Here is a 26783-nt window from a genome sequence, read left to right on the forward strand (position 1 = left end):
CGTACACCTCGTACACACGCGGCTCCACTCCGTACACCTCGTACACACGCGGCTCCGCTCCGTACACCTCGTACACACACGGCTCCGCTCCTTACACCTCGTACATACGGCTCCGCTCCGTACACCTCGTACACACACGGCTCCGCTCCGTACACCTCGTACACACACGGCTCCGCTCCGTACACCTCGTACACACACGGCTCCGCTCCGTACACCTCGTACACACACGGCTCCGCTCCGTACACCTCGTACACACACGGCTCCGCTCCGTACACCTCGTACACACACGGCTCCGCTCCGTACACCTCGTACACACACGGCTCTGCTACATCCACCCTGTAAACCCCTCCTGACCCCACACAGAAACTTCCCCTCATCCAGCACCATGACAACCAGCACAGCAGAGTCCTGCACACACTGAGGCCCCTGATCATGTGACCCCTGACTCCTCCCCTCCTGTGACCTCATCACAGGTCCTGTGCGCATAGAGCAGCCATATATGTGGCAGACACTCCTGGACCTTCTGCTTTCTGGGCCGGTTCCTCCTGTGAGTCCTATTAACCCTTTCGCTCCCTGTCTTCTCCTTTCTGACAGGACAATCTCTGAATTCGGACAGTGTGACAGGAATTTCAGCAATGTGGAAGGAAGAAATGACAATTTTACTGTTTTCCTCAGAGAAATGTGATTTTCCCCCAAATGTATCACTGTCCTAAAGGTGACAGGAGTGCTGAGGCCGCACAGTGCGCTGTGTCTCCTGAGTGCCGATACCCTACAGGCTCGGGAGGGAAGGGGCGCCATTGTGGCTGGGATAAACGGCGGACGCTAGAGGACGGTGCTGGAGGCTCCATTATTCTCTATGTGGAGTGTGGCTCTGCGGGTGGAGGTCGGTGCTGGAGGCTAAATTATTCTCTATGTGGAGTGCGGCTCTGCGGGTGGAGGACGGTGCTGGAGGCCCCATTATTCTCTATGTGGAGTGCGGGTGGAGGTCGGTGCTGGAGGCTCCATTATTCTCTATGTGGAGTGCGGCTCTGCGGGTGGAGGTCGGTGCTGGAGGCTCCATTATTCTCTATGTGGAGTGCGGCTCTGCGGGTGGAGGTCGGTGCTGGAGGCTCCATTATTCTCTTTGTGGAGTGCGGCTCTGCGGGTGGAGGTCGGTGCTGGAGGCTCCATTATTCTCTGTGGAGTGCGGCTCTGCGGGTGGAGGTCGGTGCTGGAGGCTCCATTATTCTCTATGTGGAGTGTGGCTCTGCGGGTGGAGGTCGGTGCTGGAGGCTCCATTATTCTCTATGTGGAGTGTGGCTCTGCGGGTGGAGGTCGGTGCTGGAGGCTCCATTATTCTCTATGGGATAATGATGGGAAATAAGGATGGGATAAGGATAAGGATGGGAAATCTTGAAAAATGAAATTCTCAAAGCACAGTTGTTAACAATTCCGAAAAGAGGGAAGAATAGGAAGCATTTAAGGAAATCACGATGGATGAACACAGAACTTAAGCACATGCTAAAAAGGAAGAAAAAAATGTTTATAAAATGGAAAGAGGGAGGCATATCTAAAGAAGAATATAATGCTGTCTGCAGAACCTGCAGGGCACAAATCAGATTATCTAAAGCTGAAAATGAATTGAGGCTTGCAAGAGATGTCAAAAGCAATAATAAAGGATTTTGGGGATATGTCAAAAGTAAAAGAAAAGTCAAAGATGCTATAGGATTTTTACAGGATGAAAATGATGAAATGGTAAGACAGGATGTTGAGAAGGCTGAACTTTTAAATTCCTATTTTGCATCTGTTTTCTCTCAGAAAGGAAATGTAACATCAACTGTTATTCACTGTCCTATTAAGGGAATAGAAGAATCCAGGATATCTATAAACAGAAAGATAGTGAGGAAACACTTAGCTAACCTAAATGAATTCAAGTCTCCAGGTCCAGATGAATTACACCCCAGAGTACTGAAGGAGATAGCAGAAGAAATTTTTGAACCCCTCTCCATAATCTTTGAAAATTCTTGGAGAACAGGAGAAGTGCCAGAAGACTGGAGAAGAGCAAATGTTGTTCCTATCTTGAAGAAGGTGGACCCAGGCAACTATAGGCCAGTGAGTCTGACTTCTATACCAGGAAAGATCTTTGAACAAATTATTAAACAACATGTATGTCAATACCTGGATAAGAATGAAGTGATTAAACAGAGTCAGCATGGGTTTGTAACTAATAAGTCATGTCAGACTAATTTAATTTCCTTCTATGACAGTATTACTGATTGGGTGGATCAAGGAAATGCTGTAGATATAGTATATCTTGACTTCAGCAAAGCATTTGACAAAGTCTCTCATACAATCCTTATTGAAAAAATGACTAAGTATGGAATGGACAAGGCAACTGTTAGGTGGATTCATAACTGGCTTAGTGATCGGACCCAAAGAGTGGTCGTAAATGGCTGCACATCCAGTTGGAAGAATGTCTCAAGTGGGGTACCACAGGGCTCTGTCCTGGGCCCTGTATTGTTCAACATCTTTATCAACGATTTAGATGAAGGAATTGAGGGTAAACTGATTAAATTTGCTGATGACACAAAGCTAGGAGGGATAGCTAATACTAGAGAAGAGAGAGAGAGGATTCAAAAAGATATAAATAAACTGGAGAAGTGGGCAGCAACTAACAGAATGGTTTTTAACAGGGAAAAATGCAAAGTACTACATCTGGGCAATAAAAATGAAAAAAGCATATATAGAATGGGAGGAATAGGGCTAAGTGACAGCACATGTGAAAAAGACTTGGGTATACTAATAGATCACAGACTGAATATGAGTCAACAGTGTGATGCAGCAGCAAAAAAGGCAAATGCAATTCTAGGATGTATTAACAGAAGCATACAGTCTAGATCACGTGAAGTCATTATTTCCCTCTATTCCTCTTTGGTCAGACCTCATCTGGAATATTGTGTCCAATTTTGGGCACCACATTTTAAAAAAGACATCAACAAACTGGAGCAAGTTCAGAAAAGAGCGACCAGAATGGTGACCGGTCTGCAAACCCTGTCTTATGAGGAAAGGTTGCAGGATTTGGGAATGTTTAGTTTGCAAAAGAGAAGACTGAGAGGAGACTTAATAGCTGTCTACAAATATCTAAAGGGCTGTCACATTGTAGAAGGATCAACTTTATTCTCATTTGCACAAGGAAAGACTAGAAGCAATGGGATGAAGCTGAATGGGAGGAGACACAGATTAGATATTAGAAAAAACTTTTTGACAGTTAGAGTGATCAATGAGTGGAACAGGCTGCCACGAGAAGTGGTGAGTTCTCCTTCAATGGAAGTCTTCAAACAGAGGCTGGACAGACATCTAACTGGGATGATTTAGCGAATCCTGCTTTGAGCAGGGGTTTGGACCAGATGGCCCAGGAGGTCCCTTCCAACTCTACGATTCTATGATTCTATGATTCTATGTGGAGTGTGGCTCTGCGGGTGGAGGTCGGTGCTGGAGGCCCCATTATTCTCTATGTGGAGTGCGGCTCTGCGGGTGGAGGTCGGTGCTGGAGGCCCCATTATTATCTATGTGGAGTGCGGCTCTGCGGGTGGAGGTCGGTGCTGGAGGCCCCATTATTCTCTATGTGGAGTGCGGCTCTGCGGGTGGAGGTCGGTGCTGGAGGCCCCATTATTCTCTATGTGGAGTGCGGCTCTGCGGGTGGAGGTCGGTGCTGGAGGCTCCATTATTCTCTATGTGGAGTGTGGCTCTGCGGGTGGAGGTCGGTGCTGGAGGCTCCATTATTCTCTATGTGGAGTGTGGCTCTGCGGGTGGAGGTCGGTGCTGGAGGCTCCATTATTCTCTATGTGGAGTGTGGCTCTGCGGGGGGAGGTCGGTGCTGGAGGCTCCATTATTCTCTATGTGGAGTGTGGCTCTGCGGGTGGAGGTCGGTGCTGGAGGCTCCATTATTCTCTATGTGGAGTGCGGCTCTGCGGGTGGAGGTCGGTGCTGGAGGCTCCATTATTCTCTATGTGGAGTGTGGCTCTGCGGGTGGAGGTCGGTGCTGGAGGCTCCATTATTCTCTATGTGGAGTGCGGCTCTGCGGGTGGAGGTCGTGCTGGAGGCTCCATTATTCTCTATGTGGAGTGTGGCTCTGCGGGTGGAGGTCGGTGCTGGAGGCTCCATTATTCTCTATGTGGAGTGCGGCTCTGCGGGTGGAGGTCGGTGCTGGAGGCTCCATTATTCTCTATGTGGAGTGTGGCTCTGCGGGTGGAGGTCGGTGCTGGAGGCTCCATTATTCTCTATGTGGAGTGTGGCTCTGCGGGTGGAGGTCGGTGCTGGAGGCTCCATTATTCTCTATGTGGAGTGTGGCTCTGCGGGTGGAGGTCGGTGCTGGAGGCTCCATTATTCTCTATGTGGAGTGTGGCTCTGCGGGGGGAGGTCGGTGCTGGAGGCTCCATTATTCTCTATGTGGAGTGTGGCTCTGCGGGTGGAGGTCGGTGCTGGAGGCTCCATTATTCTCTATGTGGAGTGCGGCTCTGCGGGTGGAGGTCGGTGCTGGAGGCTCCATTATTCTCTATGTGGAGTGTGGCTCTACGGGTGGAGGTCGGTGCTGGAGGCTCCATTATTCTCTATGTGGAGTGCGGCTCTGCGGGTGGAGGTCGTGCTGGAGGCTCCATTATTCTCTATGTGGAGTGTGGCTCTGCGGGTGGAGGTCGGTGCTGGAGGCCCCATTATTCTCTATGTGGAGTGCGGCTCTGCGGGTGGAGGTCGGTGCTGGAGGCTTCATTATTCTCTATGTGGAGTGCGGCTCTGCGGGTGGAGGTCGGTGCTGGAGGCCCCATTATTCTCTATGTGGAGTGCGGCTCTGCGGGTGGAGGTCGGTGCTGGAGGCTCCATTATTCTCTATGTGGAGTGTGGCTCTGCGGGTGGAGGTCGGTGCTGGAGGCCCCATTATTCTCTATGTGGAGTGCGGCTCTGCGGGTGGAGGTCGGTGCTGGAGGCCCCATTATTCTCTATGTGGAGTGTGGCTCTGCGGGTGGAGGTCGGTGCTGGAGGCCCCATTATTCTCTATGTGGAGTGTGGCTCTGCGGGTGGAGGTCGGTGCTGGAGGCTCCATTATTCTCTATGTGGAGTGCGGCTCTGCGGGTGGAGGTCGGTGCTGGAGGCTCCATTATTCTCTATGTGGAGTGTGGCTCTGCGGGTGGAGGTCGGTGCTGGAGGCCCCATTATTCTCTATGTGGAGTGTGGCTCTGCGGGTGGAGGTCGGTGCTGGAGGCCCCATTATTCTCTATGTGGAGTGCGGCTCTGCGGGTGGAGGTCGGTGCTGGAGGCTCCATTATTCTCTATGTGGAGTGTGGCTCTGCGGGTGGAGGTCGGTGCTGGAGGCTCCATTATTCTCTATGTGGAGTGTGGTTCTGCGGGTGGAGGTCGGTGCTGGAGGCTCCATTATTCTCTATGTGGAGTGTGGCTCTGCGGGTGGAGGTCGGAGCTGGAGGCTCCATTATTCTCTATGTGGAGTGTGGCTCTGCGGGTGGAGGTCAGTGCTGGAGGCTCCATTATTCTCTATGTGGAGTGCGGCTCTGCGAGTGGAGGTCGGTGCCGGAGGCTCCATTATTCTCTATGTGGAGTGCGGCTCTGCGGGTTGAGGTCGGTGCCGGAGGCTCCATTATTCTCTGTGGAGTGTGGCTCTGCGGGTGGAGGTCGGTGCTGGAGGCTCCATTATTCTCTATGTGGAGTGTGGCTCTGCGGGTGGAGGTAGGTGCTGGAGGCTCCATTATTCTCTATGTGGAGTGTGGCTCTGCGGGTGGAGGCCGGTGCTGGAGGCCCCATTATCCTCTATCTGGAGTGCGGCTCTGCATGTGGAGGTCGGTGCTGGAGGCCCCATTATTCTCTATGTGGAGTGCGGGTGGAGGTCGGTGCTGGAGGCTCCATTATTCTCTATGTGGAGTGCGGCTCTGCGGGTGGAGGTCGGTGCTGGAGGCTCCATTATTCTCTATGTGGAGTGCGGCTCTGCGGGTGGAGGTCGGTGCTGGAGGCTCCATTATTCTCTATGTGGAGTGCGGCTTTGCAGGTGGAGGTCGGTGCTGGAGGCTCCATTATTCTCTATGTGGAGTGCGGCTCTGTGGGTGGAGGTAGGTGCTGGAGGCCCCATTATTCTCTATGTGGAGTGTGGGTGGAGGACGGTGCTGGAGGCTCCATTATTCTCTATGTGGAGTGCGGCTCTGCGGGTGGAGGTCGGTGCTGGAGGCCCCATTATTCTCTGTGTGGAGTGTGGCTCTGCGGGTGGAGCTAGGTGCTGGAGGCTCCATTATTCTCTATGTGGAGTGTGGCTCTGCGGGTGGATGTAGGTGCTGGAGGCTCCATTATTCTCTATGTGGAGTGTGGCTCTGCGGGTGGAGGTCGGTGATGGAGGCTCCATTATTCTCTATGTGGAGTGTGGCTCTGCAGGTGGAGGGCAGTGCTGGAGGCTCCATTATTCTCTATGTGGAGTGCGGCTCTGCGGGTGGAGGTCGGTGCTGGAGGCCCCATTATTCTCTATGTGGAGTGTGGCTCTGCGGGTGGAGGTCGGTGCTGGAGGCTACATTCTCTATGTGGAGTGTGGCTCTGCGGGTGGAGGTCGGTGCTGGAGGCTCCATTATTCTCTATGTGGAGTGTGGCTCTGCAGGTGGAGGTCAGTGCTGGAGGCTCCATTATTCTCTATGTGGAGTGCGGCTCTGCGGGTGGAGGCCGGTGCTGGAGGCTCCATTATTCTCAATGTGGAGTGTGGCTCTGCGGGTGGAGGTAGGTGCTGGAGGCTCCATTATTCTCTATGTGGAGTGTGGCTCTGCGGGTGGAGGTCGGTGCTGGAGGCTCCATTATTCTCTATGTGGAGTGCGGCTCTGTGGGTGGAGGTCGGTGCTGGAGGCTCCATTATTCTCTATGTGGAGTGTGGCTCTGCGGGTGGAGGTAGGTGCTGGAGGCTCCATTATTCTCTATGTGGAGTGTGGCTCTGCGGGTGGAGGTCGGTGCTGGAGTCTCCATTATTCTGTATGTGGAGTGCGGCTCTGCGGGTGGAGGTCGGTGCTGGAGGCTCCATTATTCTCTATGTGGAGTGTGGCTCTGCGGGTGGAGGTCGGTGCTGGAGGCTCCATTATTCTCTATGTGGAGTGTGGCTCTGCAGGTGGAGGTCAGTGCTGGAGGCTCCATTATTCTCTATGTGGAGTGCGGCTCTGCGGGTGGAGGTCGGTGCTGGAGGCCCCATTATTCTCTATGTGGAGTGTGGCTCTGCGGGTGGAGGTCGGTGCTGGAGGCTCCATTATTCTCTATGTGGAGTGCGGCTCTGCGGGTGGAGGTCGGTGCTGGAGGCTCCATTATTCTCTATGTGGAGTGCGGCTCTGCGGGTGGAGGTCGGTGCCGGAGGCTCCATTATTCTCTATGTGGAGTGTGGCTCTGCGGGTGGAGGTCGGTGCTGGAGGCTCCATTATTCTCTATGTGGAGTGTGGCTCTGCGGGTGGAGGTCGGTGCTGGAGGCTCCATTATTCTCTATGTGGAGTGTGGCTCTGCAGGTGGAGGTCAGTGCTGGAGGCTCCATTATTCTCTATGTGGAGTGTGGCTCTGCGGGTGGAGGCCGGTGCTGGAGGCCCCATTATCCTCTATCTGGAGTGCGGCTCTGCATGTGGAGGTCGGTGCTGGAGGCCCCATTATTCTCTATGTGGAGTGCGGCTCTGCGGGTGGAGGTCGGTGCTGGAGGCTCCATTATTCTCTATGTGGAGGTCGGTGCTGGAGGCTCCATTATTCTCTATGTGGAGTGCGGCTCTGTGGGTAGAGGTAGGTGTTGGAGACCCCATTATTCTTTATGTGGAGTGCGGCTCTGCGGGTGGAGGTCGGTGCTGGAGGCTCCATTATTCTCTATGTGGAGGTCGGTGCTGGAGGCTCCATTATTCTCTATGTGGAGTGCTGCTCTGTGGGTGGAGGTAGGTGCTGGAGGCCCCATTATTCTCTATGTGGAGTGTGGCTCTGCGGGTGGAGGTAGGTGCTGGAGGCTCCATTATTCTGTATGTGGAGTGCGGCTCTGCGGGTGGAGGTCGATGCTGGAGGCTCCATTATTCTCTATGTGGAGTGTGGCTCTGCGGGTTGAGGACGGTGCTGGAGGCTCCATTATTCTCTATTTTTACAAAGTCTACTGCTTCATTTTTTCTAATGGCAATTTGCATATACTCCAGAATGTTATAAAGAGTGATCAGCTTAACAGCAATTACTTGCAAAGTCAATATTTGCCTAGAAAATTTACTTTATCCCCGAAAACACATTTCAACATCATTGCAGCCCTGCCTTAAAAGGACCAGCTAACATCGTTTCAGTGATTGCTCCATTAACACAGGTGTTTGGTGTTGATGAGGACAGGGCTGGAGATCAATCTGTCATGATTAAGTAAGAATGACAACACTGGACACTTTAAAAGGAGGCTGGTGCTTGGCATCATTGTTTCTCTTTCTTTTAACCATGGTTATCTCTAAAGAAACACGTGCAGTCATCATTGCACTGCACAAAAATGGCCTAACAGTGAAGAGTATCGCAGCTAGAAAGATTGCACCTCAGTCAACAATCTATCGCATCAAGGACTTCAAGGAGAGAGGTTCCCTTGTTGCCAAAAAGGCTCCAGGGCGCCAAAGAAAGACCAGCAAGCGCCAGGACCATCTCTTAAAAGTGTTTCAGCTGTGGGATCGGGCTACCAGCAGTGCAGAGCTTGGTCAGGAATGGCAGCAGGCAGGTGTGAATGCATCTGCACGCACTGTGAGGCGGAGACTCTTGGAGCAAGGCCTGGTCTCAAGGAGGGCAGCAAAGAAGCCACTTCTCTCCAGGAAAAATATCACTGACAGACTGATATTCTGCAAGAGGTACAGGGAGTAGACTGCTGAGGACTGGGGTAAAGTCATTTTCTCTGATGAATCCCCTTTTCGATTGTTTGGGACATCTGGAAAACGGCTTATTCAGAGAAGACCAGGTGAGCGCTACCACCAGTCTTGTCTCATGCCAACTGTCAAGCATCCTGAAACCATTCATGTGTGGGGTTGCTTCTCAGCCAAGGGAATGGGCTCTCTCTCAGTCTTGCCTAAAAACATAGCCATGAATAAAGAATGGTACCAGAATGTCCTCCAAGAGCAACTTCTCCCAACCGTCCAAGAGCAGTTTGGCGATCAACAATGCCTTTTTCAACATGATGGAGCACCTTGCCATAAAGCAAAGGTGATAACTAAATGGCTCAGGGAACAAAACATAGAGATTTTGGGACCATGGCCTGGAAACTCCCCAGATCTTAATCCCATTGAGAACTTGTGGTCAATCATCAAGAGACGGGTGGACAAACAAAAACCTTCAAATTCAGACAAAATAAAAGCATTGATTTTGCAAGAATGGACTGCTATCAGTCAGGATTTGATAAAGAAGTTGATTGAGAGCATGCCAGGGAGAATTGCAGAGGTCCTGAAGAAGAAGGGTCAACACTGCAAATATTGACTTGCTGCATTAACTCATTCTAACTGTCAATATAACCTTTTGCTACTCATAATATGATTGCAATTATATTTCTGTATGTGATAAAAACATCTGACAAACACATAAAAACCAGAGGCCAGCAGATCATGTGAAAATATAATATTTGTGTCATTCTCAAAACTTTTGGCCATGACTGTACAGTCCACAAAGTTGGCACCCCAAACACCCTTGTTTTCCCCGTGACGCAACTCTCCAACCACCCGACTGTGGGGAACCACAGATGTGCGAATGATGCAACCACGAGAAGCACTGCATCCTCAGCCACAACTCTGGTTGTGGCCAGCAATGGTGGCAGGTGTGCAGTTCACATGGGTGCAAAGGGTTGCCTAGCCTGGACCTTTTTTGAGGCTCCACTCGGGATAATCTGTTAACTTTGTAAAAAAATAAAAAATTCTCAGTAGAGGCAAAAATTGCAATATATTGACTACTGCATGCGCGAACTGGTGTAACAGGCCAGATTAACCCCCTGCCCACAATATACCCGGGGTTAAAGTGGCCTAAGCTAGATTATACCTCTACGGGTCAGAATACCCCAGCTGCTGTAGATCAGATTTTTCATGCTTTTGAGAACCATCAAAATAACAAACGGGTCCCTGGTAGCACACCGGGGGCAGAGACAGCGAACAGGTCCCTGGCAGCACATGGGGTCCCTGGTAGCTTACAGGGGGCAGAGACAACAAATGTGACCCCAGGCAGCGTATAGGGCCACAGAAAGCATACAGGGGCCCCAGGCAACGCACAGGGGGCAGAGACGGCGAACGTGGAATAGTTTGGCCTAGGCCATAATATATTCTGGCCCAGAGGGTTATAAACTGACCTAGGCCACTTTAACCCCGGGTATATTCTGGGCAGGGGGTTAATCTGGCCTGTTACACCGGCACGTGAGCGATCAACATGCATTAGTCTGGGAAACTCGCTGCGCTAAAGTGTGGCCTAATGTGCCCACTGTCCGCCCCATCAACCGCATTTCCGACAAGTTTCCTCATTTCTACTCCCCGTATCGTACACTGCACATTCATGCCTTCCTGGACAATCTTTTTTTTTTTTTTTAATGGACTCGTAGCAGAATGAGTCCTGTGACCTCACTATAGGCACCGTGTCTGGTGCTCAGAACGGACGGGGTCCTGAGATGCCATTTTTTAGCGTCTTATCTGCTGTTTTCAAGTCACTTCTTGTAACTGTTTTGCAGCTTTGGAAACCTGAAGGGGTTAATAGAAGTTGAAAAACTAAAACTATGAACAGTGAGTTGTTTTTCATTTTGGTGCATTATGTTCCAACTTTTGCACTTTTTCGGATTGGTTACAGGACATGTCCACCTGACATGACACAGTGTGCACATGTCCTTACACTATACCAGCATCACTGCTCCTGTATCTTGTTTTCCCATTGTATTTTGTACGATTCTTCATCAGCTGATCTTCCTTCCATTTAGGATCCTGGCAGGTACAATCGGTATAATTATCTTCTAGAAGATTTACTTTAAACTTTAACGAATGGCTACGGACAAGATGGACAGGATATTACACCTCACCCTAGAGATCCTCTTCCGTCTCACTGGAGAGGTGAGAGATTCTGATGACGTCACATTACATCATTCTTATCTATGGGAATAACAGATGGACAGAACTGGAGAGGTGAGGGCTCTGGAAATGTCTGTAGTGAGATTTATTAATGTCTCTCCATAACCAGGATTACACAGTGGTGAAGAAGACCTCTAGTGATCGCTGTCAGGACCCTGTGTCTGAGGGATGGGGAAGACCCAGGAGCCCAATCACGGGGCCTCCACCTCACCCCCTGATCCATGAGGACATCAATGACCAGAAGATCCTAGAACTCATCTACAAGATGATAGAGCTGCTGACTGGAGAGGTGACACTGCTGGGAATGCTGGGACATTATACAGTAACGCTATGAAGGGATCGGGGGGATGACGGTATCATTGTATGTGTCAGGTTCCTATAAGGTGTCAGGATATCTCCATCTATTTCTCCATGGAGGAGTGGGAGTATTTAGAAGGACACAGAGATCTGTACAAGAACGTCATAATGGAGGTTCCCCAGCCCCTCACATCACCAGGTAATAGACAGGACTAAATACACACGGCCTATAATTATCTGTATGTAGAGGATGAATTCAGTCCCTGTATGTGTTTCCTCCAGATCTATCCAGTAAGAGGACAACACCAGAGAGATGTCCCCGTCCTCTTCTTCCACAGGACTGTAACCAAGAAGATCCCAGTGCTCCTCAGGATCATCAGGTATATGGAGAGAAGGTGTCAGGAGATCTCCCCTATGATGTGTAGACGGCTGAGAAGGTCTTGTGCTCAGTCTTGTTTTATCCACCAGTATTATATGATTTATACTTGTGTAATGAGAACGGTGGAGATGGCAGGATTAGAGCTGATCAGAGATGGGACTTCTCCATCTGTCGGTGACTCTTACAATATTTGTTTCAGGGTGAAGATCTAACCCATATTAATACTACTGAGACATATGTGAGGGGTGTTGAGTGGTGTAAAGAGGAGATTCCCACATATGACTACCCAGGTGAGTAGTGACCACTGAATGCAAAGAAGTCACAGATTCTACTGTAATTACACACGTGGTCAAAATTGTTGTTACCCCTCGTTTAATGAAAGAAAAACCCACAATGGTGACGGAAATAACTTGAATCTGACAAAAGTAATAATTAAAAAATCTATGAAAATGAACAAATGAAAGTCAGACATTGCTTTTCAACCATGTTTCCACAGAATTTAAATAAAAATAAAATGGTCCTGGTATATGCTCCCCCATCTTGCATGCGCTGCTGTTGTTCTATACAAACAAAAAAACAATAAAACTCTCCCCTGCTGCACGTTGTCTGCGTTAAATATTTAAATAAAATGGCGTCAAAGTCAGCGCATGCTTATACCGTGCTATCCGGCGCCATTTTGTTGAATACACTGTGCGTGAATTTGTCTTCAATAAAATAGCGCCAGAGATCGCGCCATATACAGGGGCTGACTCCGACCCAACACTCCTCTTCCAGCCTCGCCAGAGCTCGCGGTGAGTCCTCACGTATTCGGTCAGCGCCTACACCTATCGCAATCTCCAGCGCCCCACTCCTCCTCCATCCTCGTCATTGTCCCTGTGACCTCTATTAACGTTGGATGCGTCTTTCTGACTATGGCCACACTGTGCAAGCTCAGTCTATACCGGCTTCGGACAGAAGGATGCATCCAATAATACATTATAGATACAGTCATGGCCGAAAGCAAATTTTGGCAAAGTGCTAACAATTTTGTCTGGCCCAGAGATATGTGTCTGTGTTTCATACGTGTGGCAACCATGTGCCGCACCAGTATCACACGTATCGGCGCCTGGGAATCTGCGGTACTGTTTGCGCTGATCCCCCGGTGCCAGGTGTTGTAGACAGCTCACATCATTGTTCTCTGCTCTGCCTGCGATCAGCGGGGACAATGTTGAGAGTTGTATTTAGAGCCTGCTGTCTACATAGAGTAAAATTAAGAATAAAATAAAAAATCACCTTTATAGTCCCATTAACCCCTTTACCCCCAAGGGTAGTGACCGGGCCAATTTTTACAATTCTGACCACTGTCCCTTTATGAGGTTATGACTCTGGAACGCTCCAACGGATCTAGGCGATTCTGAGATTGTTTTCTCGTGACATATTGTACTTCACTTTAGTTCTAAAATTTTTTCGCTATAACTTGCGTTTATTTATGACAAAACAGAAATATGGCGAAAATTTTGCAATTTTCAAACTTTGAATTTTTATGCCCTTAAAACAAAGAAATATGTGACACAAAATAGTTACTAAATAACATTTCCTGTTATGAATGAGTCACCGGAGGAGGAAAAAACAAAAATGCAAGCTAAGTTCAGAAAACCGGAGAGGTTGGTAGCTAGCGGATTGCAGACCCCTTATCCTATTCACAACAACTAACTGTTGCCGTGGAGCGTTCCTACGGTGGCCCTAGACGCCTCTTCACAGCCGGAGAACTAAATAAGCCTAAAGAAAGAAAGGGGAAATCTAAACTGCCCCAGAGCAGACCCCAAAGCAATAGACAGCCCCCAACATGTATTGTCGATGAAAACACAGACAAAGACAGGCAGAGCAAACGATGGGGCCCAATTAACTAGATAGGAAAGGACAGAAAAGATGCTGGCTGCAATCCGCAAAAACCCTACCACAAAAATGTCCCAACACGTCTGATAGGAAAAACGGCCCTGAAGTCACTAGACTTCAAAATCCCTATATCAGCACTCCGATATATTCTGAAGACAGAGCAAAAGAGATTTAACCGATCAGGGACAAAAATGAAAATTCAGCAGAGCCCCAGTCGGGGCTGGCAGAACCCAAAACTAAGCAAATCGGACAAAATCTCATGGAACAATAACAGAGCAAAACTTAGCTTTATAAGACAGGAACTGAACTGGAGGCCAGAGTTCAGAGCAGAGAAATCACCAGCAACCCTACAGGGCGTCGGCTGCCTTATATCCACTCAGAGATTCCGGATGTCCAATCGCAATCCACCTGTTCAGGTGACAGGTTTCTCCCATCCAAATCAGTTTCACCACCTCCTTTCACCAACAGAGGGAGTTCATCGGACATCAAAGGTGAACGAGAAAATGAGCTCACAACAATTTCCCACATGTCTACTTTACAACAGCACAATTTGGGAAACAAAATTTTTTTTTTGTTAGGAAGTTATAAGGGTTAAAGGTTGACCAGCTATTTCTCATTTTTACAACAAAACTTACAAAAACATTTTTTTAGGGACCACCTCACATTTGAAGTCACTTTGAGGGGTCTATATAGCAGAAAATAACCAAAAGTGACACCATTATAAAAACTTCACCCCTCAAGCTACTCAAAACTACATTCAAGAAGATTTTAACCCTTCAGGTGCTTCACAGGAGCAGAAGCAACGTGGAGGGAAAAAATGAACATTTAACTTTTTAGTCACAAAAATGATCTTTTAGCAACAATTTTTTTTATTTTCCCAAGGGTAATATGAGAAATTGGACCCCAAAATTTGTTGTCCAATTTGTCCTGAGTTCGCTGATACCCAATATGTGGGGGGGAACCACTGTTTGGGCACATGTCAGGGCTCAGAAGGGAAGGAGCGCCGTTTGACTTTTTCAACCTAAAATTGGCTGGAATTGAGATCGGACGCCATGTTGTATTTGACGAGCGCCTCATGTACCTAAACAGTGGAAACCCCCCACAAGTGACACCATTTTGGAAACTAGACCCCCCTAAGGAACTTATCTAGATGTGTGGTGAGCACTTTGAACCCCCCCCCAGTGTTTCGCTGAAGTTTATAATGCCTGGGCGTGAAAAAAGTAATAGTTTATCACAGTGATCAAAATGAATGAATTCAGAGGGCACACTGCACATGCGCCCGCCATTTTCTTCTGGGACCAAGATGGCGGCGCCCACCTGAGGAGGCAGGAGGGACCCAGGACCACCGAGAGGTACCAGAGGGGATCGGGGACCCTCCTTCTCTCTCCTCTGATGTGCGATCACATCAGAGGAGAGAGAAATTAAATGCAAAATCGCGGCTATAAGGTTAATAACGGCGATCGCAAAAGCGGGGTCGGTAAAAACCAACCCGAATCATGTTCTCTGGGGTATTTGCTACCCCCGGCAGCCGTGACTCCGGAGAAAATCCGACGCTGGGGGGCGCTATTTTTTTTTTTTTTCTCCACAGCGCCGTTAATTCACGTAAATAGGTTTAAGTACCCTTAACTACCGCCGTTAAAAGGCGTATCGGCGGTCGTTAAGGGGTTAATAGCCTACAAAGGGATCATAGACATTGGCTTCATTCCAGACTAAAAGCATTAGCATTCAGCCACCCCAGAAATGGAGCATATATAAGATGCACCAATTTTGGCAATTAGCCTCGCTCTTCCCACTTGCCCTGGTGCGGTGGCAAGTGGGGTGCTTGGGGGATTGATGTCGCCTTTGTATTTTCACATGACATCAAGCCCAGAGATAAGTAATGGAGAGGCATCAATAAAACACCCCATTACTAACCCCATAGTCAAATTGAATTAAAAAAACACACATCAAGAATAAAGTCTTTAATTGAAAGAATGACAGCGACTCCTTTTCATGAATCTAAAATAAACCATACTCACATCATCGCCCAGTCCACTGAAGGCAATGTCTCCTGTATCAGAATTAAAATAATAAACAACAATATTCCTCACCTGTCTGTCGAAAAGATAATAATCCATTTGTCCCATGACTGGTCTTGCTCTGCTACATCCACCATAAACACTGAGTTGCGCATGCTTGCTCATTGTCTCGCGGTGAACTCTCTTCACCTCACTTATGTCACCAGGAGCGTGAAAAAGTTCTCATGCTCACGATGCTGTGAGAAAGGTCCTGTGAGTTCACAACCAATGTAATCCGTTCAACTCACTAACGTCAGCACTATCGCTGTGGGAAGAGTTTTAACGGCGCTCGCACTGATGTTAGTGAGTTGAACTATGTTCATTGGCTCTAAATTCCCAGGTGTCACGCCGCTCCTTGCACTAACGCGGCCACCGTCTGCCTCGCCTTGGCACACTCACCCGGCATCCCTGCGCGCTTCCGCTCTGCCTCCTGCTCCTGTCCCGGCTTCCCGACGGGCTCGCGCTGTGTTCAGCAGCGCATGCGCACTCCGTTCTGCCCAGGGCGGCCGCTCTTGTCTCCCTGCTCGCGCTGCACCCTGACCCGGAAGTCCTTCAACCTTTCCCCTTATCAGGCCGCCCCTTCCTCCTGGCGGTGCCTGATTATCATTTTGACTTGCAAGTGATCCTGGCCCTACATCCTGCCGTTCGTTCCTTTGCTTGTACCTGTTTCTTACTCTCCATGTTCCTCTCTCCTAGTGCCTGCCTGTGGTCCCGTCCAATCTCGTTCCTGTGTCTCAAGCCTTGTCCTCCAACCCGTGCCTCCGCCTTGCTGTCTCCGTGTTTCTGTTTTGCCTCCGTCATCCCAGTCCTCTTCGTCATCCGTGTTCCAGTCCTGTTGGTTCTCCGCCAGCCTCTCCGGCCCCCCGCGGCTACTCCTGGGCCCCTCCCCTGGGTACCAGCTAATGTGATGATAGGGGCAGACCCAAGGGAGACTAACGCTCCCTGTACAGGGGGTGGTACACCAGGTCAGCTCGCCCGAGGGAGATTCATTGCCACGGTCCAGCGGATCCAGCCTTGGAGCCCCTTCAAAGGTCTCGCAGTATAATCAGGCCATGGACCCCACTGGTACCTCTGCCGCCGCCCAAAAGGAAATAGCGTTCCTGCGGGAAAATCAGACCCGGATCATGGCACTTTTGAAGACCATGGAGTCCCGTCTCGTGGCCCTACAGCCCTCCGATCCGGGGAGCACGTCCCAGCTTGCCAGTCTCCAGTAGGAGCTCGCCCAGCAGCGAGACACCCAAGCCCGCATGCTTTATTTCATGGCCTCGGTGGATAATTGGCTGCTCACCCTACAGGCCGCCGCTCCGGCTTCGGTTCCACAGCCTTCCCCCCCCACCCCCGTTTGGTCAAACCTCCACAGTACACCGGGGACCCCAAGCTGTGTCGGGGGTTCCTTAACCAATGCCAGTTGCATTTTGAATTATTGCCACAACAGTACCCCACTGACCGAGCCAAAGTGGCCTTTGTGGTATCCCACTTGGAGGGTGAGGCACTGGCTTGGGTAAACCCCCTGTGGGAGCGAGACGATCCTCTGGTCTCCCAGCTCGCCCCCTTTCTGGACACTTTTCGTAAAGTTTTTGATGAGCCCGGGCGCCTGGTCTCTGCCACCGAGTCCTTAATTAATCTCCGCCAGGGTACTCTCTCGGTGGGTCAGTACGCCATCCAGTTCCGTACGTTGGCTTCCGAGCTAGGATGGAACAATGAGGCCCTGGTAGGAGCCTTTTGGCGTGGCTTGTCCGCTCGAATTAAAGATGAGTTGGCTGGGCGAGACACACTAATGTCCCTGGAAAACCTCAATTCCCTGGCGACGCGTATCGATCTACGTATCCAGGAGCATACCCGCGAAGCTGCCAGGGAGACTATCACCACAGTAGCTGGTACCCAGGGGAGAGAGGCCCAGGAGTAGCCGCGGAGAACCGACAGGACTGGAACACGGAGGACGAACAGGACTGGGATGACTGAGGCAAAACAGCAACACGGAGGAGACAGCAAGGCGGAGGCACGGGCTGGAGGACAAGGCTTGAGACACAGGAACGAGACTGGACGGGACCACAGGCAGGCGCTAGGAGAGAGGAACACGGAGAGTAAGAAACAGGTACAAGCAAAGGAACTGCTGGCAGGGGAATGCGCAGCAGGATGTGGGGCCAGGATCACTTGCAAGTCACAAATGATAATCAGGCACTGCCAGGAGGAAGGGGCGGCCTGATAAGGGGAGAGGTTGAAGGACTTCCGGGTCAGGGTGCAGCGCGAGCAGGGAAACAAGAGCGACCGCCCTGGGCAGAACGGAGTGCGTGTGCGTTGCTGAACACAGCGCGGGTGCGTGCCCATCGAGAATCCGGGACAGGAGCAGGAGGCAGAGCGAGAGCGCGCAGGGACGCCGGGTGAGTGCCGAGGCGCAAGGAGCGGCGTGGGCGGCGTGACACCAGGACCTTTCTGTTGGCATCGCGAGCCTGAGAACTTTCTCACGCTCGCTGTGACGTCAGTGAGGTGAAAGTAGTTCACTGTGAGACACTGAGTTGGGCAAGCACGTGTAGCTCACTTTCTCTGCTGGATGGCTTACTGTGCAGTCGCATCATACAACAATGCAGTCTGGATGTAGCAGAGCTAGATGCGATGCGAGACAAATGGATTATTATCTTCTTGGCGGACAGGTGAGGAATATGGTTGTTTAATTTTGTTACAGGGGACATTGGCTTCAGCGGACTGGGCGATGACGTGAGTATGGTTTAATTTAGGTTTGTTAAAGGAGTCTGTGTCATTCTTTCAATAAAAGGACTTTATTCTCAGTGTGTTTTTGCAAATGTGTTTTTTTTTATATATACAATTTGACTATGGGGTTAGTAATGGGGACGTATTGGCAGCGCTTTGGATGCAGCTCTGCCCCCTTTTGTACACGCGGTGATTCTGCATGAGTTCATTGAACACATGCGGAATCACCGCATCATATACATAGGACTGTGCTATTTATTTATCTTGTGGAGACTGTGCGTCTCCGCAAGATAAATAGACATGCTGCTTCTAGAAAGACGCGCCACATGTGCGTATATGCAGGTATGCCACCTTTGTGTTTGCACGCATAGTGGAGATGGGATTTCATAAAATCCCCTCTACTGTGCTGAAGCATCTGGCTGCTGCGAATTGGATGCGATGGCTGTACACAGCGTCCAATCTGCAGCGTTTCTTGACCATGGAAACATACCCTTATAGACACCTCTCCTTTACTAACCTCCGGGCTTGATGTCACTTGACAATACAAAGGTGCTATCAACCCCCCAACCATCAACCCACTTGCCACCACACCAGGGCAAGTGACAAGAGCGAGATTAAGGGCATGATTTGGCGCATCCTGTGGATGAGCTTTTTCTGGGGTGGCTGAGCGCTGATGGTTTTTAGTCTAAGATGGGGCCAATATACATGGCCCAGCCAGGCTAATAATATCAGCCCGAAGCTGTCTGCCTAGCCTTTGCTGGTTATTAATTATAGTGTGACCCTATTTCATTTTTCAGGGGGTCTACCATTATAATAACCAGTATTATATTTTCTGTCGCGTCACTCTGTAATTCTTCTGCACGCGGCAGATGAATTGATGGCTTTTCATCAATATATATGTGTGTGTATTGCAGTATATTTCCTTGGGAAAAATATGTGAAAATGACTGAGTAATTCTCTATGTCAAAGTTCATGATAAAATCGTATTGCAATTACATGGCATTGGGATGTCAATCGGACTCTAGGTGTGAAAAATCGGATTGTACTCGCATGAAAATCGCATGGCACGTTCATGACATTAGTCCTACTTTTCTGGACTGAAATCGGAACTTTTTTCACAGTAATGGGTACAAGCTCTTTACACCTAATCCCCTGAAGCCATTGTCACCTGTAAACAAACAAAAATAAAAGACAACAGTATCTCTCACCTGTCCAAAGTTGAAATAATCAAGTTACCAACGCCGTAATCCATCTGTGCGACACTTGCTCATAATAATAATAATAATAAACTTTATATAGCGACAACATATTCCGCAGCGCTTCACAATTCAACAGTTCATATACAACAGTCATAACAAAGTTAACGATAATACAATAATTTATCAAAGATATTGACGAGAGACTGACCCAACAACGAAAAACGCAGGAGAGCCAGAACTGTTATTTATTTAAATTATTAATTAATGGTGGTGGCAAGAAAAAATACCAAGTTCATATATGTAAAAAAAAAAATACAGGACCAATAAAATGCCATATTAGAAAAATAGAATCATATATGAATATATATAGTGACCCACAAAGGTAATAAGGACCATATAAAAAGCCTCTGGTATAAGTAAGTAATATATAAAATATCAAAAAATGTGCAGCAATAATAGGGTGCAATCAACGGATAAATGAGCACAAAATGTGCAAAACAGCAAAATATCAAGGGAACAATTCCAATGTGGGGTAACTAAAGTGCATAGTGCAAGAGAAAGTGCCAGAGAATGAATTATATACGGGACAAATTACCTTTAAGGGTTGAGGTCCTAAACACACGTACCCCGACGCACGTTTCAGATATACTTCCTTCGTCAGGAAGTTTTTTAAATTTTATTATATACTTCATTTTACTCTATGTAGACAATGGGGGCAGAATACAACTCTCAACTATGTCTCCTGTTTGCAATGATCACAGACAGAGCAAGATGCAATGATGTGAGCTGTTTCAAACACCTGAAGCCCGGGATCAGTGCGAACATTACCACTGATTCCCAGGCACTATTACGTGTCACACTGATGACACACGGATGTCATCCATGTGTCATTAGTGTGCAAGACATTTTGTGGCCCATTCCGCTGCTAAAAAAGTCATGTCAGAGTGCCTTGCCCGAAGACACATGGTCAGTGGAAACACACTGACATGGGCGCAGATCAATTCACTTGAATCGGTCTACATGTGTAATTGTCTCCAGTACATATGAAAAATGTCACCACACGTATCGGACACACTGATGTATAAAGGAGGCCTTAAGGGGGTACTCTCATTTCCAGGATCCTATCCCAAAATATAGTAGGTGTAATAATAGCAAATACCTCCAATTAGAAATGTGGTATAGTTTTGCTGATTCTTTATGTTGCTTACCCCATGTCCAGGGCACTTAAGTAGCTTAGGTATCCATGGTTATGATCACTAGTAACTAAAGGTACTGTCACATTTAGCGATGCACCAGCGATCCCGACCAGCGATATGACGCTGTCAGGATCGCTGGTGCATCGCTAAGTGGTTGCTAGTGAGCTGCCACACAGGCAGATCTCACCAGCAACATCGCAGGGGTCGGGCGTCACTACGTACCTGTCACACTAGGCAATCCTGACGTCCTCCCACTCGGCTCCTCGCTCGTCTCTCCACAGGAAGCGCCGCAGGAAGCTGACAACGAGAAGCGGTCCAGGACTTTCTCGAGCGATCAGCGATAACCAGCGGGGGAGCGGGTCGTAGGTAAGTATCACACAGCGATATCGCTAGCAATATCGCTATAACTTCACAAGTTATAGCGATATTGCTAGCGATATCGCTTAGTGTGACAGGCCCTTAACAGTCACTATATGAGTGATAGTAACCATGGATACCTAAGCTAATCCAATGCTCCGCACATGGGGTGAGCAACATAGCGAGTCAGAAGAACTATACTACATATTTCCTAATATTATTATTACACCTACTACATATTGGGATAATTGATCAGAGATGGGAATACGCCTTTAAGAATCTTACATGTTTTTATGGTGTATATTTTTATCTGTTGCTATAGATTGTATTGTAATAAAGCTTATTTTTAGTCCTCCCTTTATTGCTTCAAACTTTTTTGCGTTTGTGTATTATGTTTGTTGATTGTACTTTAGAGGTTCAGTACCATGGGATTTGTGAACAGGTGGATCACCACTGTCTCAGGTCATAATTCTATACAACTCAAAGTATAATGAAACTATATAGAAATGATATAAAATATAAGGCATTGATATTGAAAAACAATAAAATCCGTTTTATTCTTGGCAGATGACTGTGGTGTCAAACCAGATACCTATGAAAAGCATGCCCTTATTCCATCTATACCTCCAGCCCTTCAGAGCCAAAGTCAATCATCGGAGCCTTTTCAATCAGTCACCTATTTGGATTCATCACAGACTGTTAAGGAAAATGAAAGCAGCAAAAGTGATGTTGAACATCAAATAATTCCCACAGAGAAGAAAGCATTTTCCTGTTCAGAATGTGGGAAATATTTTAAGTGTAAATCTAACTTGCTTTCACATGAGCGAATTCACACAGGAGAGCAGCCATTTTCATGTTCGGAATGTGGGAAATGTTTCAACCAGAAAGTACATCTCCTTAGGCATCAGCAAAGTCACACAGGACAGAAGCCATTTTCATGTTCAGAATGTGGGAAATGTTTTACCCAGAGATCAGATCTTGTTAAACATCAAAGAATCCACACAGGAGAGAAGCCATATTCATGTTCAGAATGTGGGAAATGTTTTACCCAGAGATCAGATCTTGTTAAACATCAAAGAATACACACAGGAGAGAAGCCATATTCATGTTCAGAATGTGGGAAATGTTTTAACGAGAAGTTAAAATTGCTTATACATTACAGAACTCACAGAGGGGAGAAGGCATTATCATGTTCAGAATGTGGGAAATGTTTTATCCAGAAGTCAAATTTGATTACACATTACAGAAGTCATACAGGGGAGAAGCCATATCCATGTCCAGAATGTGGAAAATGTTTTATCCAGAGATCAGATCTTCTTAAACATGAAAGAATCCACACAGGAGAGAAGCCTTATTCATGTTCAGAATGTGGGAAATGTTTTAACCGGAAGTCACATTTGGTTTCACATTTCAGACATCACACAGGAGAGAAGCCATATTCATGTGCAGAATGTGGGAAAGGTTTTATTGATAAATCAGCTCTTCATAAACATCAAAGAATTCACACAGGAGATAAGCCGTATTCATGTCCAGAATGCGGGAAATGTTTTAAACAGAAATCTTACTTGCTTTCACATGAGAGAACTCACACAGGAGAGAAGCCATTATCATGTTCAGAATGTGGGAAATGTTTTATCCAGAAGTCAAATTTGATTACACATTACAGAAGTCACACAGGGGAGAAGCCATATCCATGTCCAGAATGTGGAAAATGTTTTATCCAGAGATCAGATCTTCTTAAACATCAAAGAATCCACACAGGAGAGAAGCCTTATTCATGTCCAGAATGTGGGAAATGTTTTAACCGTAAGTCACATTTGGTTTCACATTTCAGGCATCACACAGGAGAGAAGCCGTATTCATGTCCAGAATGTGGGAAATGTTACAGTTCAAGATCAAAGCTTGTTGCACATCAGAGAACTCATGCAGCATAGAAACCATTTTTTATGTTCAGAAAGTGGGAAATGTTATTCCTGGGAATCATATCTTCTTTCTCATCTAAAAACTCATGTAGAGTGTGAAGGAAATAAATAATAAGGGAAATAAATCAATCAAGCAAGCAGTAGAGTTACATTTAGTTGACAAAGGGGTAAAACTGGATATACCAGTATTGTAAGCAGAAAGGGGCTTTTGCTGGAGGTAGGTGTCAATCCTGGCACCTTCGCTCCTGGATTCTCTGCTTTGAGGAGGGGGGATAGCAAATGGTCTGTACTAGAAGCAATATTTCCTATTGTCTGTGCAGGAAGAGATAAGTATTTGAAAGTGCACAACTTGGCTCATCCATCCATTCATAGACTGAATTGTTTAACCCATTCCTGACTTGCGCTGTGTATATATAAGGTGCCGCAGGAGCTGTGTTCCCACAAATTGCCATATAGGTATGGTGCTGTGATCAGCTAGATCAGCGATCTGTCATACAGTTGATCTCCCATCCGGGGACAATGTAAAAGAGTTTTAAAGTCAATAAATTTGTAAAAAAAAAAATAAAATTTTTAAATCACAAAATAAAGAACAAAAGAGGTTACAATTTTTCTCCAATAAATACATTTATGTTTAAAATAAAATAAAAAGTAGAAGTATAGGCCGACCCGTGTATAAGCCGACACCCCTAATTTTGTCACAAAAGACTGGGAAAACTTATTGACTCGCGTATAAGCCGAGGGTGCACAGTGAGTAGCCCCAGATAATGCTGCACAGTGAATGGCCCCTTATAATGCTGTACAGTGAGTGGCCCCAGATAATGCTGCACAGTGAGTGGCCCCAGCTTTGCTGCACAGTGAGTGGCCCCAGATAATGCTGCACAGTGAGTGGCCCCAGCTTTGCTGCACAGTGCGTGGCCCCAGATAATGCTGCACAGTGAGTGGCCCCAGTTATGTGCACAGTGAGTGGCTACAGATAATGCTGCACAGTGCGTGGCCCCAGATAATGCACAGTGAGTGGCCCCAGATAATGCTGTACAGTGAGTGGCCCCAGATAATGCTGTACAGTGAGTGGCCCCAGATAATTCTGCACAGTGAGTGGCCCCAGCTTTGCTGCACAGTGCGTGGCCCCAGATAATGCTGCACAGTGAGTGGCCCCAGATAATGCTACACAGTGAGTGGCCCCTAATAATGCTGTACAGTGAGTGGCCCCAGATAATGCTGCACAGTGAGTGGCCCCAGATAATGCTGCACAGTGAGTGGCCCCCTTATAATGCTGTACAGTGAGTGGCCCCAGATAATGCTGCACAGTGAGTGGCCCTTTATAATGCTGTACAGTGAGTGGCCCCAGATAATGCTGCACAGTGAGTGGCCCCTTATAATGCTGTACAGTGAGTGGCCCCAGATAATGCTGTACAGTGAGTGGCCCCTTATAATGCTGTACAGTGAGTGGCCCCAGATAATGCTGCACAGTGAGTGGCCCCATTTATGCTTCACAGTGAGTGGCCCCAGTTATCTTCACAGTGAGTGGCCCCAGTTATCTTCACAGTGAGTGGCCCCAGTTATCTGCACAGTGATTGGCCCCAGTTATCTGCACAGTGAGTGGCCTCATCATATTGCTGCTGCCGCTGCCTCGGTTACCAAAAAAAAAAAAACTGTATACTCACCTCCGTCACTGCCCCCTGCTCATCAGCGTTGCAGGCTCTGCAGTGACTGTGCAGGCATAGGGCGCGATCGCAGCAGAGCGACACGCAGGGACAGGTGAATATGCCTCCCCCGTTCATACTCACCTGGTCCTGGCGCTTGTCTCTGCAGCGCAGCCCCCATGCTTGTTCCATGTTCTCGGCGTGCTGCTCTCTTTCTGCTTCAGCAGTCATGTGGTACCGCTCATTAAATATGCGCATATTCATGAGTTTAATGAGCGGTACCACGTGACTGCTGAAGCAGGAAGGAAGAGCAGCGACAAGAACATGGAACAAGCAGGGGGGCTGCAGAGGGTGAGTATCATTTCTGACACCCCGCTCCCCCTCCCCCGCCGACTTCCCCCCCCGGTATATGACTTGCGTATAAGCCGAGAGGGGGACTTTCAGCCCAAAAAAATGGGCTGAAAATCTCGGCTTATACACGAGTATATACTGTATTTGGTATCACCCCTTCTGGAGCGACCAGACCTATAAAACTGTCCCACTGTCCCCTTCAGTGAACAACGTAAAAACAAACCAAAAAAACAGGACAAAAAACTATGCTTTATCATGTTAATGAACGAAAAGTGGAAAACTACACAATAAAAAAAGCAATCTACATCATCTTGTCTTGCAAAAAAAAGCTGTCATAAGGGTCCATCAGCAGAAAAATAAAAAAGTTATAGCTCTCATAATAAAGCGATTCTTTTTTGAATAAAATAGTACTTTTATGCAATAAAAACTAAAGCATGAAAAAATAAATGAGGTATTGCTGTAATCGTACTGACCCGAAGAATAAAACTGCCTTATCAATTTTACCACTTACAGAACAGCATAAAAAAACAAAATAATAGGAGTTATTTTTTTTTTTTGTTCATTCTGCCTCCCAAAAATCAGAATAAAAGTGATCAAAAATGTCATGTGTCTTAAAATTATACCAGTAAACAGTAACTCGTCCTACAAAAAACAAGTCCTCACATGACTCTGCCAGCCAAACTATGGAAAAATTATATCTCTCCAATATGGCGATGCAGATTTTGCAATAAAAAGTGTCTGTGTGTGACAGCAGGCAAACATAAAAAAATATATAAATCTGGTGTGACGACACAGCATTCTATCTGAATTATCCACACGTCTATTTCCTGTAAGCCAGGAGGAATAGACTGTTATCTATATGTTGAGTTTTGCATTTATGCGTTTGTTCTTCAGTTGGTCAAGAACCATACACTGTTGTCGTATTAGTCTTTAAACGTTGATTTTTGATCATTTTGAATAGCTAATGTTTGCCTCTTACATCGGCTCCTACAACTTATTGTCTATCTTTAGAATACAGCGATGTAGGGTAATTGAACACTAGATTTTTACTTAATCTGTTGAATGACCATTGTGTGGGTCCTGTGGCTTGTTGACTTGCAAAACAGAGGATTTAAACTATGGAAATTAAGTAGTCAAAAAATGCGAGGTGACATCACATCTTCCTCTTGACCTCTGGATGCTGGCTTGAATGACAACAGTTGTGAGCTATATAAGTGGAATATGCCTCTAACAATATACAGTGCCTTGTGAAAGTATTCGGCCCCCTGGAACTTTTCAACCTTTTCCCACATATCATGCTTCAAACATAAAGATACCAAATGTAAATTTTTGGTGAAGAATCAACTAGTGGGACACAATTGTGAAGGTGAATAAAATTTCTTGCTTATTTTAAATTTTGGGGGAAATTCAAAAACTGAAAAGTGGGGCGTGCAATATTATTCGGCCCCTTTGCTTTCAGTGCAGCAAACTCACTCCAGAAGTTCATTGTGGATCTCTGAATGATCCAATGTTGTCCTAAATGGCTAATGATGATAAATATAATCCACCTGTGTGTAATCAAGTCTCCGTATAAATGCACCTGCTCTGTGATAGTCTCAGGGTTCTGTTTGAAGCACCGAGAGCATCATGAAGACCAAGGAACACAACAGGCAGGTCTGTGATACTGTTGTGGAGAAGTTTAAAGCCAGATTTGTATATAAAATGATTTCGAAACTTTAAACAT

At 47.4% G+C, this 26783-nt stretch overlaps 2 protein-coding genes across 5 annotated transcripts in view; both read left to right on the forward strand.

Moving 5' to 3' along the window:
- LOC141063245 (uncharacterized) overlaps window positions 1-23552 on the forward strand; it is a 91104-nt gene extending 67552 nt beyond the window's left edge. Inside the window, exons 1-7 of one of the 4 annotated variants that reach the window (XM_073557312.1) lie at window positions 425-547; window positions 10928-11057; window positions 11185-11364; window positions 11448-11571; window positions 11655-11752; window positions 11951-12041; window positions 21712-23552. In XM_073557312.1, the coding sequence (XP_073413413.1) occupies window positions 10989-11057; window positions 11185-11364; window positions 11448-11571; window positions 11655-11752; window positions 11951-12041; window positions 21712-23078 (1929 nt within the window). In that variant the 5' untranslated portion in view covers window positions 425-547; window positions 10928-10988 and the 3' untranslated portion in view covers window positions 23079-23552. Of the gene's footprint in view, window positions 1-424; window positions 548-6778; window positions 6852-7197; window positions 7347-10927; window positions 11058-11184; window positions 11365-11447; window positions 11572-11654; window positions 11753-11950; window positions 12042-21711 lie in introns of those variants that run through there. The other 3 variants (XM_073557314.1, XM_073557311.1, XM_073557313.1) reach the window with 3 other exon arrangements.
- The window catches only part of LOC141063248 (gastrula zinc finger protein XlCGF66.1-like), an 815244-nt gene that overhangs the window by 640632 nt on the left and 147829 nt on the right, over window positions 1-26783 (forward strand). The gene's annotated exons all lie outside the window — the stretch shown is intronic.

The sequence above is a fragment of the Dendrobates tinctorius genome, unplaced genomic scaffold (assembly GCF_039654945.1).
Source record: "Dendrobates tinctorius isolate UK_male_01 unplaced genomic scaffold, ASM3965494v1 ptg000249l, whole genome shotgun sequence".
Taxonomy (NCBI): domain Eukaryota; kingdom Metazoa; phylum Chordata; class Amphibia; order Anura; family Dendrobatidae; genus Dendrobates; species Dendrobates tinctorius.